Here is a 12,921-nt window from a genome sequence, read left to right as displayed (position 1 = left end):
GTCCCCAACAACTCTCCGTGACTCGGCTGTGTGCCAGGCACCAAACTGACCACCGCCACTTAGGAACAGCAATATGCCATCGTTCACGGAAGACCCCAGCACCAAACTCACACCTCCAGCGCAGGCCGCTGCCCCCAGCTCCATACCCCTCTGTGCCAAGGACCCAGCAGCACTGCACCCAGCGGGCAGCTCAGATCTGTGGGATTTTAGCCGACCTTCTGATCTCTGCCCCTCTGCCTGCTCCCTCCTTATGGCAGCTCAGTTCCAAACACTGGAGAGGGGGCGCCTGGGTGAATTAGTCAGTTAAGCATCCGACTCTGGCTCAGGTCGCGATCTCATGGTTCATGAGTTCGAGCCCTGCACTGCATCGGACTCCCCGCGGTCAGCGTGGAGCCCGCTTAGGATCCTCTGTCGCTCTCTCTGTCTCTCAAAAATAAATAAAACATTAATAAAAACCAAAACAGTGGAGTTTTCTTGGCTCTTCTCTCATGCCCCCATCCACCTCACAAACTCCACTGGCTCCACCTTCTAAATATGTTCTGAATCTGACAATTTCTCTCTCCCTCCTCTAAGGTCTTCTGGATCAAAGTCACCATCACCCCACACCAGGGTTATTGTATTATTCTAACTGGCTTCCCGTTTTCTGCCCTCTGTCCTTCCCACGCTCGACCAGACCATTCTGAACATGGTAGCCAGAGTGATCTCCTTAAAATGAACATTAGACCATGCCCCTCTCTGCTCAAATCCCCTCCCTCCACGTCAAGGCCAGAGCCCCGTGGTGCCCACGCTATTTGGATGGGGACAAGTCTGACCTCACCCCTCCTCGCTCTCTCCGCTCTGGCCCCAGGGACCTCTTGTGATTCCTCCAACATTACTACCTGCCCTTTGTCCTGGGACTGCCATGCTTGCTGTCCCCTCCGTCTGGAAGGTTCTTCCCTGGTGTCATCCTCACACCTCACCCCCTCATCTCCTTCAAGTCTTTCTTCAATGTCACATTCTCAAGTGAGGCTCTCCTTGATTTTTCCACTTAAAATGGCTAACTCCCAGCTTCGTTTCTCTCCTATCTTGTCACCAACTGACCATGTAATGTGAACACGTAATGGCTTCAAGGGCGTCTGTCCTGCTCCCTGCTGTGCCCTGGGCACTCACCCTGGGGCCCAGCACGAGGCTGTCACTCAGCAAGTATCTGTTCAGCCCCGGTTTACACAGGGCAAGGCTGCAAGGGCCAGAGCCAAGATGTAAGCCGGAGTCCAGACTGTCCTCCTCATCACTCTAGGGAGGGCTGGAGAGGGCACGGCTACGGCAAATACCATCTTTTACGGTGTGGACAGAGGGCCAAACACAGACAAATCGGGAAGAAGCGTAAACAGAATGCAGCTGGAATGCAGCTAGAAGAGGACATAAACAGCCAGAAGGACCGACCTGGCAGCACAGGAATGTGAGGGGGTGGCCTGTGGGGCAAGAGACACTCTGTGCCTCACGCGGACTTCCGCTCCCTGCCTCCCTCTGTGGACACTGTGGGCCCTCTCCCTCTTGCGGGTCCAGCCCGGCAAAGCAGGGCAGAGACAGCCTCACTCTGGGGGAAGGGGAGGCAGAGCCAGGGAGGAGGGACCAGAGGAGGTGACAACCACGGGGGACCAAGTACCCAAGCAACTTCAGTTTCACTCGTGAGTCAAAGCAGGTTAGTAAAAGAGGTCGTCACTGCTCTAAGGCAAGCGCTGCTGATGGGGGGTGGGCTGGTGGGGGGTGGTGGAGGCAGGAGGAAAGACAGAGTGTCAGTTTATTAAATGCCAAAGCAAACAGATGAAAAGCAAAACAAAAAGTACAACACTGCCGCCCTTAAGCCCTGACAGGCTTTGAGTGACCCCCCCAGGACAAGTTTCACATGAGGTGGGGGTGGGGGAGGGACACATACCCTTCCTCCGTCTCATTGATAATGTCGCAGATCTCCATGTTCAACGTCCAGTCTTCGCTTTGCAGGGAGCCATCTGTTGCCTTTTCTGTAAAGTCAGAGAGAAAACGGATTTACATTTTTCCCAGAATCAGGGGGCCCTGGCAGGAAACACGAAGGGGCCAGAACCACCACACCCCCCTCCCAAGCACACGGGCTGGGCCGACAGAGCAGTTCTAAGGGTGCTATTTTCACAAGGGAGCATCCAGAGAGAGATCTGGCCCTGAGTGTTGCAAGATGGAAAGTTCTGGAGATTGGCTGCGTGACAATGTGAACGCACGGAACACTTGAAAAAATGGTTAAGATGGTAATCTTCACGTTACGTGTATTTCGACACAATTAAAAGTTTCAAAAATTAAATGAAAACACTCACAACCCCCCTAAGGTAGGTATTATTCCCTCCCGCGTTGAAAAGGAAGGAAACAGTCTCAGAAAGGCTGGGTACTTGTCTGGGATCTCATCATTGGGACTGGGGGTACCGGCGTCCAATCTCAGGTTGCTTGTCTCCAAAGCGTACAAAGTTGCATGATCCTGCCCCACCTGCTAGTAAAGCTGGACTTTTTTTTTTTTTAAGTTTATTTATTTTGAGAGAGACAGCAGAAGTGGGGGAGAGGCAGAGAGAGGGAGGGGGAGAGGGGGAGAGAGAGAGAGAGAGAGAGAGAGAGAGAGAGAGAGAGAAAGAGAGAATCCCAAGCAGGCTCTGTGCTGCCAGTGCAGAGCCCGACGCGGAGCTCGAATCCATGAAACCACAAGGTCGTGACCTGAGCAGAAACCAAGAGTCCAGCGCTCAACCTACTGAGCCACCCAGGTGCCCCTAGGAAAGCTGGACTTTGGATCTGGGGTCGTAGCTTAGACAAATTCTAAACGTGCCCCATCCTACCTGTACAGTTCATGAGAGGGATAACATCACCACCATTTTCTTCATAACAACCCACACTTCCACGGATAGATAAGAAAACAAACGACCTCTGTACATGCTGAAATTGTCCTTGTTTTACTGGATGCAGCTCTGGGGAAGTGACACTTGTTTTTACATAACATACTAGAACTCACACATCCAAACAAAGGCTGTACTTATGAGCAGTGACAATATACTCCAAAAATGTAGCTACTGCTCAAGACATTTGTGCAACAGCTTCAGTCTGCATGTAAATGCCCCATTGTTTTAATTTTTGCCAAAAATGACACATCCCCAACTTTTCCACCCTCTTTATTCATCAACCTTAACACCCAAAGACCCGTTGAAACAAGCAAGCGCGCCCATAAATGAGGCGGCTCTGTGTCTCAGGCGAATGCTGGGCCTGCAGCGGACTGGGCAGGGTGCTGGGAAGGCTCCGAGATCTGAGGAACCCTTAACCAAAGTCCACGATGGTGCCAGGCTGGCAGGGACAGAGGGAGTATCTGGTGTGTGCCTATAAGAAAAAAAGTGTGTGTGGAGAGGGAGAGGCAGGGGTGAGAACCCGTGTCGGAGACTCACTGGAGGCAGACAGGTCCCCGAGACGCTGCTCCCCTGCCCTGTCCACCGCCTGCATGTGGAAAAGAGCAGCCAGAGAGCTACCTGGAGGGTGAGGGTGGGGACAGACAACAGCCACCGTGGGAAGGGTAGGGGCAGGCCCCCAGGAAGAATGGCCCGAAGCACCGGTCAGCTTAGCCTAGAGAAAAAGACTAAGTACAGAGGCTACAGGAAGCCAGAGGGGACAGGCATGAGGCAGCATCTGGGAATCACCCAGCAGCGTGTCCCCTTGGCACTGGGCATCAGCCGGAGGCGGAAGGCCACAGCCAGGTCCTGGAGCCGGTAACTGTGTGAGCGAAATGATTCGCGCCTCTGGCCCTCTGCTCTCCCTGCCACGCTCAGCTGTCTCTGAACGGCCCTCCCCTTCAAGGTGTCCACTCCCAGACGATGTGACTCCCCCCCAAGGTCTCACACAACAGGGGAGCGTCTGTGGCCCTGAGTGCAGAGCACATGCTCAAGAGGAGACCAATCCCAAAAAAGCCACTCTGCCCGCAGGCCCGGGCTTTCAACCCTTCTCAGCCGGCCAGGGGAGAGGCCAGCTGGCCAAACGGCCACTCCGAGCTGGTCATCCGTCCCTGTCACAGCACCGGCTGCGGCACAGACGCTCATGAGGAAGAAAGTCTGTGACTGCACTTTGGTAGGGCCATAGGGACACTGTCTTGGGAGGCTTAATAGAGGAAATATTAAATCAATGAAACCTCATTTCCAAGTTCGGTTTAGCAGCAGAATCCATTAACCTTATATTCACCCGCTCCCTTCCTCTAATAATACCGGGAAGGGGTTCAAAGGCATGATAACTTATCCTCCGGGTAGCGCATTCTATTCAATTACTGGGATTCTGAGTTTCCAAGCTAAAAGATATATACTCGTTTTGATTATAAAGAACCAACCCAAAAAGAATGCTGCTTTCTTTTCATTTTGCTGGAAATGCCACATAAATACAACCGTGGGTATTTGGCTCTGCTGAAACAGATGAGGGAAGTAGGGCTGACAAAGGAGCTCAAATCAGTTCTTATTTTTCTCTGCTCATAAAAGAATTCCCAGCAATGGGAACAAAGTTGTATCTGATTGCCCCTGGAACTGCAGCCACTCAAAGCGTGCTCCCTCACTCAGTCCTGTCCCCGGGCCAGAGGAAGCAAAATTCAATCTCATTTCTTTTGTCACGTAAATCGTCAAAACCTAAGATAAATCCTGGTGCAACAGCAGAAACACAACGCTCCAGGGAGCGATGGGGCAAGTCATTCCCATCAGCCAGCCCTGGGGACGGATAAAGATCAAAACACCAGTGACCCTGGCTGCAAAAGCTGACCTTTCAGAGTTCTCTGGTGATATGCTAATGGCCAGGGGCTGAACTGGGCAAGACCAGGCAGGGAAGGGCTGCGCTGGGGCTGGGCAGGGCAGAGCAGGGCTAGGTAGGGCAGGTCTAGGCAGGGCAAGGCTGAGCAGGAAGGGCAGGGCTGGGCTGAGCAAAGCAGGGCAGGGCAGGGCTGGGCAGGGCAGAGTAGGGCTGGGCTGGGCTGGGCAAGGCAGGGCTGAGCAGGGCTGGGCTGGGCTGAGCAGGGCAGGGCAGACCAGGGCTGGGCTCAGCAGGGCAGAGCAGGGCAGGGCAGACCAGGGCTGGGCTCAGCAGGGCAGAGCAGGGCAGAGCAGACCAGGTCTGGGCTCAGCAGGGCAGGGCAGGGCAGGGCAGGGCAGGATAGAGCTGGGCTGGGCAAGGCAGGGTTGAGCAGGGCTGCGCAGGGCTGAACAGGACCGGGCAGGACTGGATCGGGCAGGGCAGAGCTGGGCAGGGTAGGACAGGACTGGGCAGGGCAGGGCTGGGAGGCCAGGGCAGGGCTGGGAAGGCCAAGGCCGGGCTGGGAAGGCCAGGGCAGAGCTGGGAAGGCCAGGGCAGAGCTGGGATGGGCAGAGCTGGGCAGAAGCAAACACAGCTCCCATTAAACCTTCAGTGCAAGACAGTATATTATCCTAAAGCTATTGACAAAGCATTTTCTCCATTCACAAAAGGCTGCCTCCAGCCAGGTGGAAGCTGGGAGCCAGGATGCCCTGAAGCCTAGACCCTGACGGCAATAATCGTGTTCTCTCAGGCTTGGTATTTCTGTCCCCCCACCCCCACCCCCACCCCCACAGTCTGAAATCCCAGGCGGTCCTGCTGGGAGGAGCCTCACAATCCAGTGGCTTGGTTTCTTGGCTGCTGCTGTCTACACTTTGATGTTAAATATAGTGACTTCAGAGCAGCTAGCACCAGAAGGCAAAAGAGGGCTGGCTTTAGCATTTTGCATTCAGCAACATCCTTTTGGTGAGAATGGAGAAAAAATAGCCAAATTATCTACCTCCCCAACAATCAAGAGTGTGGGTCGCAGCCCAGAGGCACTGGCACAAAGGAACATCATTCAGGGTTCTTTCATGCCAGGTATTGAGGAAGAAGAAAAGGGGGCTGGGGTGGGCAGGAAGCTCCTCTGATAATATGCACCAATAATAGGAGATGAACCTTCTCGATTACTACATGCTAGTGAGGCAGGTTGGCATATACCAGTCGGGTGGAAAGAAAAATCAATCCTGACATTCTACACAGAGCCATTATTGTCTATTGCTTCAAATTCCTAACATGCTTTGTGAATGTTAATTGCAGCTGCTCCCCATCCACCGGAGAGACAAGAGAATGAATTCCAAATACTCATCCCTATTTTATAGGATGTCCTTTTCTATGACAGCTGTCCCTGCTCCTCTCGCACCCCTCTAAAGGAAGGTAACAGGACAAGAAGAAGGTGTACAAAGTATGTCTGGTCAGCCTGTAGACTATTGTGAGGCAGCTTTCTCTGTAACTTTAAGGCAAAATAAAACCCCACGGTGCCCGTGCCCTTCGCTCCAGATTGGCAGAGCCCAAGTCGTGCCATGCACTGCACTTGCAGATGACGAAGACCCTACCTTCAGAGGTCAGTATAATGGGAGAGGCCTCTGGAGAGTCAGACAGGCAGTCGGTTAAGGTACAGTCCAGTCTGAGCTGTAAGAGGACAACCACAGCCCTCTGAGTGGCTTTGATACCTGTGCCCTGGTGCCAAGGAGCCGGGAGGAAATTAATGGCACCCTGCGCATACACTGTGACAGACAACAGCAGCTTCTTTAAGCAGAACACAAACGTTGACAAGATAAACCAGAAAGAACCAGCCAGTGACCTAGTGACTGCCTGGAGGAAGCGACCACGCCTCTCTCTCACACACCCCAGCGAGAGAGCTCCAAGGAGGGCAGGAGGTAGGACAGTGCTTCCCAAACTTGGCTGCAGGTTAGAATTACCCAGAAGCTTTTTACAAACATTCCTGCCGTGGTCCCAGTCCACACCTTCAGATCCGAACCTTTCGGGCACAAAGCCAGGTACTGACATGTTTTAACAGCTCCCCCCCGGGTGGCTCATCATACAGCCAGGGCTGAGAACACCAACTCAGGGGAAGGAGAGCCAACAAAGTCATCCAGCCGCCACAAATGTACTATACAGCTACCAATGCTGGACACTGGGGACACAGAGGAAGGCAAGACAGCCTAGAGTCCGCCCTCACGAAGCTCCTGGCCCACAGGAGGACAAGGAGTCAAGTGATCCTGGCTCGGCCTCTGTGGATGCTGAGCTCCCGGGACTACTTACTCCCGTTTCTTCTCTGGGCGTTAGCTTTCCTGACAAGTAAGCCAACAGCCCGGCGTGATCTCTGACCCTCACGCTCCTCGCCGCTCACCCCATTCTGACAGTATGTTGGCCGATGTGTCCTTTTTCTTCTTTTTTGGTAATAGTGGGGTTTTCTTTTTATTGTGGTAAAATACACAGAACATCAAATTCACCGTTTTAGCCTTTTGAAAGTGTGCAGATCAGCGGCACGAAGTACATTTCCCACTGCTGTGCAACCATCACCACCACCGTCCACCCACAGAACCTCATCTTCCCAAACTGAAACTGTCTCCATTCAACACTGTCTGCTCACTCCCCTCCCCACAGCCCCTGGCAAGCATCATTCTGCTTTCTCTCTCCGGGAATGTGAGGACTCTAGGAACCTCGGAGAAGTGGAAGCATCCACTGTTTCTCTTTTTGTGTCTGGCTTATTTCACTTGGCATAATGTTCTCAAGGCTATTCTGCATTGTAGCAGGTTATCAGAATTTCATTCCTTTTTAAGGCTGAGTAATATTCTGTTGCATGAATATACCCCACTTTGGGTATCTCTTTGCCTGTGGATGGACACATGGGTTGCTCCCACCTTTTGGCTACTGTGAATGCTGCTAAGAACATGGGTGTGCAGACAGCTGTTTGAGTCCCTTCTTTCTATTCTTTGGGGTATATACCCGGAAGTGGAATTACAGATCATATGGTAATTCTATGCTTAATGTTTTAAGAACTGCCAAATTGTGTTCCACAGAGGCTGCATCATTTTACATTCCCACCAGCAACGGACAAGGGTTCCAACTTCTCCACGTCCTCGCCAACACCTGTTATTTTATGTCTCATCATGGTTCTGATTTGCACTTTCTAGTGACTTAGTGATGTTAAGCACCTTTTCACATGTTTATCGGCCATTTGTATACCTTCTTTGGATGAATGTCTATTTGAGCCAATTTTTGAGTTAGGCAGTTTTGCTAAATCTGTTTATGGGTTCTGAGAGGTTTTTTTTCTTTCTTTCTTCACGAAATCTACAGGGTTTTCTACACATAAGGTCATGTCATCTTGGTGAGTTGCATAAGCTCTTTACATATTCTGGATATTAATCCTTTACCAGATGTATATTTTTTCAAATATTGTCTTCCATTCTATAGGCTGTCTTTTCTTTGCTTTTTTTTTTTTTTTGACATTTATTTATTTTTGAGAGAGAAATAGAGCACAAGTTGGGGAGGGGCAAAGAGAGAGGGAGATACAATCTGAAGCAGGCTCTAGGCTCTGAGCTGTCAGCACAAGAGCCTGATGCGGGGCTCGAACTCAAGGACTGTGAGCTCATGACCTGAGCCAAAACTGGATTAACCAACAGAGCCACCAAGGCATTACAGGCTGTCTTTTCACTCTCTTGAAAATGTCCTTTGATGCCCCAAAGTTCCTAATTTTGATTAAGTCCAATTCATCTACTTTTTTCTTTTGTTGCCTATGCTTTTGGTGTGATAGCCAAGAAATCACTGCTAAATCCAATGTCATGAAGCTATTTCCCTGTGTTTTCTTCTAAGACTTTTATAGTTTTACCTCTATGCTTATATCTTTGACATATTTGAATTTTCCTATGGAATAAGGTAAAGGTCCAACTTCAGTCTTGTGTCAGTGGATATCCAGTTTTCCCAGCACCATCTGTTGAAAAGACTGTCCTTTCTCTACTGAAAGGTCTTGGCACCCTCGTCAAAAATCAATTGACCATGTGAGAGGGTTAATTTCTGGGCTCTCTATTCTATTCCATTGGTCTAGGTCTGTCCTTATGCCAGTACCACATTGTTCACTGTTTTGACGACAGTGAGTTTTGGAATTGAGTCCTCCAAATGCCTTTCCTTTTCAAGGTTGTTTTAATTATTTGGAATCCCTTGAGATTCCATAAGAATTTTAGGATGGATTTTTCTATTCCTGCAAAAAATGTTGGTGGAATTTGATTGGGGCCATATTGAATCTGTAGCTCATTTTAGGTAGAATTATCATCTTAAAAATATTAACTCTTCTATCCATGAATATGGGATGTCTTTCTATGTATTTATGTTTTCTTTAATTTCTCTTAACAATGTTCTGTAGTTTTTGTGTACAAGACTTTGCCTCTTTGGGGCGCCTGGGTGGCACAGTCGGTTAAGCGTCCGACTTCAGCCAGGTCATGATCTCGCGGTCTGTGAGTTCGAGCCCCGCGTCGGGCTCTGGGCTGATGGCTCAGAGCCTGGAGCCTGTTTCCGATTCTGTGTCTCCCTCTCTCTGCCCCTCCCCCGTTCATGCTCTGTCTCTCTCTGTCCCAAAAAATAAATAAATGTTGAAAAAAAAAATTTTTTAAAAAAAGACTTTGCCTCTTTGATAATTCCTAAGGATTTTATTCTTGTTGATGTTATTATAAATGGATTTCCTGAATTTCCTTTTTAGATTGTTCACTGTATAGAAACAGCTGATTCTTGAGTGTTGATTTTGTACCCTTCCATTTGGCTGAATCTGTTTATTAGTTGTTTTTTGTTGTGTTTTTTCCCCATGAAGTCTTTAGGATTTTTTTTCTACATACAAGGTCATGTCATCTGCAAACAAAGATAATTTTACTTCCTTTCCCATTTGGAAGCTTTTTATTTCTTTTTCCTCCCTAACTGCTCTGGCTAGCACTTCCAGTACCTTGGTGAAGAGAAGCTGGTGCAAATGGGCCTTCTTGGGCTAACACACACTTTTACAAAACCTGATCATATGCTGTAAGAACAAACAAAGCTGAAGAGAAGACCCATCTGAGTACTCACTGCACGGAAAAGTAGGTTATCTGCTGGGCGGGGCCGGGGAAGGTGTAAAAGCAAGAAGTACACCAGAATCCAGAGGACTGTGCAATCCAAGGGGCCTTGTATCTGCCTCCAGCCCTGAAGAAATCACCTTAGACTTCCCTGGTTGTAAAGCCTTCACACCAGCTAACTCACTCCAATCCCATAACCTTTCCAGAGCCTTTCATACCATCCCCAAGTGATGCCCTGAGAGGAGCTTCCCAGCACTTGAAGGCATAGTCTATGCAAGGATGAGCTTTCAAAACCATTCTAATGCTAGCATTGTGAGTTTCTTCCAATCTCACTGGCTTGATGAGCCATAAATATATTCTTGGCTCCATATCTAAACCTGAAGCTGCATGAAGGCAGGGTATCTTCAGTTCCTCAGGAAAGCCCAACCTTATGCTGATGAGGGCCTTTCAGAAGTCAGATGATCACTGTAAGCCCTTCCAAGGCCCCTGGGTGATAGGCCCTGGGCAGTCTGGCAAAAGTGGAACTAGGTTCCCAGCTGTTTCTGTGTTCTCCCTTTGGACTCTGAATCAGGAGAAATGGGCCATGATAGTGGAGAGTGGAGAGTGAACAGGGGGCTTGAACTCAGACTTTGGTGAATCCTAGTTCTGCCACTTACTGTGTGACCCCAGGGCAGTAATTTGACCTGTCCAAGCCTTTCTGTCATCGATAAAGTGCTATACCAGTAACAGCACTTCTCACAACAGTTGTTATGAGACTAAACAACACATACAAAGCACTGGACAGAGCCTAGGATACAGACTTTCATTCCTCCACAAGCCGTGATAATGGCTATTGCTTTTATTATTTTTTAAAATCTTTATTTTTGAGAGACAGAAAAAGAGAGAGAGAGAGTGAGCACAGGGAGGGGCAGAGAGAGAGAGAGAGGGAGACAGAGGATGTGAAGCGGGCTCTGAACTGATAGCAGTGTGCCTGATGTGGGGCTCAAACTAATGAACCGCGAGATCATGACCGGAGCCGAAGTCAGACACTCAACTGACTGAGCCACCCAGGCGCCCCAGCTTTCATTATTACTGCAGCTTCTGTGAAAGGGATTCTGCTAACATTCCCCTGGGCGCCCCTTCCTTCAGCATTCCTGTGTCACCACTGCCACCTACAGGTAAATAGCTATCCACAGGCTGTGCCCAGCAGATTCAGTGCCCTAGGATCATACAAGGATCTCCAGCCTTCCTGTTTTCTGAGCTTCTGAGCCAGGAGAGCTCCATGCCCAGAAGCCACAAGGGGCTCCTGTTCCAGAAGGAAGCCCCCAAACAGCATGGCCCATCAGCAAGGTAAAGAAATAGCCACGGCACAATTGCCTGAGGAATCCAAATGTTAAAACTCCAAGAGGTGTGAGAGGCCATCCAATAAGAAGATTCCCCATGAGTTACTCAAAACAGGTATCACATTTCCTGGACTTCTAGAAATGGGGCATGGGGAGGGAGATATGGGGGGGTACAATGTTGCTGCTAGGTTCCCAATGACAGCTTCTTGCCCTCAAAGCTAGCACCGAAATACTGCTCTCAAGTCTTCAAGGAAACCAAGCTCTCATTTCTATCACCAAAAAAAAAAAAAAAAAAAAAAAAAAAAAAAAAAAAAAGGAAGAAAGAAAAGAAAAGAAAAAAGAAAGAAATCCAAAGTCTATTGGCACAACATTCTATTTGGGCCAGGTTCTTCACTTGTGTTACCTTATTTAACCCTCCCCTCCCCCTCCGGGCAGGGTAGCCCCATTCTAACAGGTGAAGAGTATCATCAAGCCCAGATTGGTGACTAGTCCAACAGTGCATAGCTGGCAGGTAGCAGCACTGTCATGACCCAGGTCTTCCTGGTAGACCGCACCTTGGACTTGGACTCATCCCCAAACAGAGGACGGTGGAGCAAAGAAAAGCCTGTGGCCTCAGGAGTTCCTGGATGCAGGAACCCTCCTGACCACACAGATGAGGGCTTAAAAGACTCCTGGGGTCTGAAATGTAAAACAGAGTGCTGATAAAAGAAAGGTCAAGTCCAATTAGCTGCTGGATCCGTTTTTTCCCTTCTTTTTTAAATTTTTAAATAAACTTTTAACATGGGAATAATCTTATCTTTCCTGAAAAGTTGCAGAGATTATACAAACAGTCCCTATATGCCCTTCTCTTGGTTTCTGCGAATATTAACCTCTTACATAACCACTGTCCATTTATCAAAACTACAAATTACCACTGGCACAGTACTATTAACGAAATTCCAGACCAGACTTGGATTTCTCCAGTTTTCCACTCATGCCCCTTTCTGTCCACAATCCAATCCAGAATACCACACTGCGTTTAGTTTTCCCTTCTTTTTGATCTGTTTTCTTTAAAGATGGACAGACCCACAACATCCCGAACTTCTTCTCCTGTCTGGAGAGCTCAATTCCAAAGGGCAGCTCTGTCTGAGCCACAATTCCACGCCCTGGCCTAATTAGGACACCACATGCTCCCACTCCCCAAACAAAGGAGTCCTTCAGGCCAGCCAAACAACAGAGAAAATAGAAGCTTGTTAGCCACACAGGCCCGGGGCTGCTGATCCAAGTTCTTTTTTAACTGGAATTCCCTTGAGAGGGATCCACAGATTTTAAAATGCATTCGGGGTGTGTTCTCTAGAAGCAGAGCCACTGGTTTGATGTGTTCTCTTCTTTGTACTTACTGGAATATTTTATGTGTGGAGTAAACGAGTGTGCGAGAGAGGAGCTGGGGGAAGACACGGATTGAGGGCTGGGGTGGCAGTGGGCAACTGGGGGGAGGAGAGGTCTCTGCAGGGGCCAGGGCCAGGGCCAGGCCCGGGGCCAGGAGGAGGGTGTGGTAGTGGGCTGGGCCCAGCCCAGCCAGCCCAGCAGTTTGCTCTCATAACAGCCAGGCAGGTGGGCCAGTGGACCACGGGGAAGATAAAAGGTCCCTGAGGAGCTGGTGCTAAGGTTAGAGCTGCCTTAAAGCAGAGCAGATATGCTGCTGATTCCTTCTTCCCCAGAGTGCCTCTCAAGGGGCCGTG

The 12,921-nt window shown here is 49.5% G+C and overlaps 1 protein-coding gene across 3 annotated transcripts in view; it reads right to left on the bottom strand.

Moving 5' to 3' along the window:
- TOM1L2 (target of myb1 like 2 membrane trafficking protein) overlaps positions 1-12,921 on the bottom strand; it is a 120,888-nt gene that overhangs the window by 58,091 nt on the left and 49,876 nt on the right. For all 3 annotated transcript variants that reach the window (XM_047832066.1, XM_047832067.1, XM_047832068.1), the window contains exon 2: positions 1,916-2,000. In XM_047832066.1, coding sequence (XP_047688022.1) covers positions 1,916-2,000 — 85 coding nt within the window. The remainder of the gene's footprint in view (positions 1-1,915; positions 2,001-12,921) is intronic.

This window comes from Prionailurus viverrinus, chromosome E1, assembly GCF_022837055.1.
Source record: "Prionailurus viverrinus isolate Anna chromosome E1, UM_Priviv_1.0, whole genome shotgun sequence".
Taxonomy (NCBI): Eukaryota; Metazoa; Chordata; class Mammalia; order Carnivora; family Felidae; genus Prionailurus; species Prionailurus viverrinus.
This window is presented reverse-complemented; position numbering and strand designations above follow the sequence as displayed.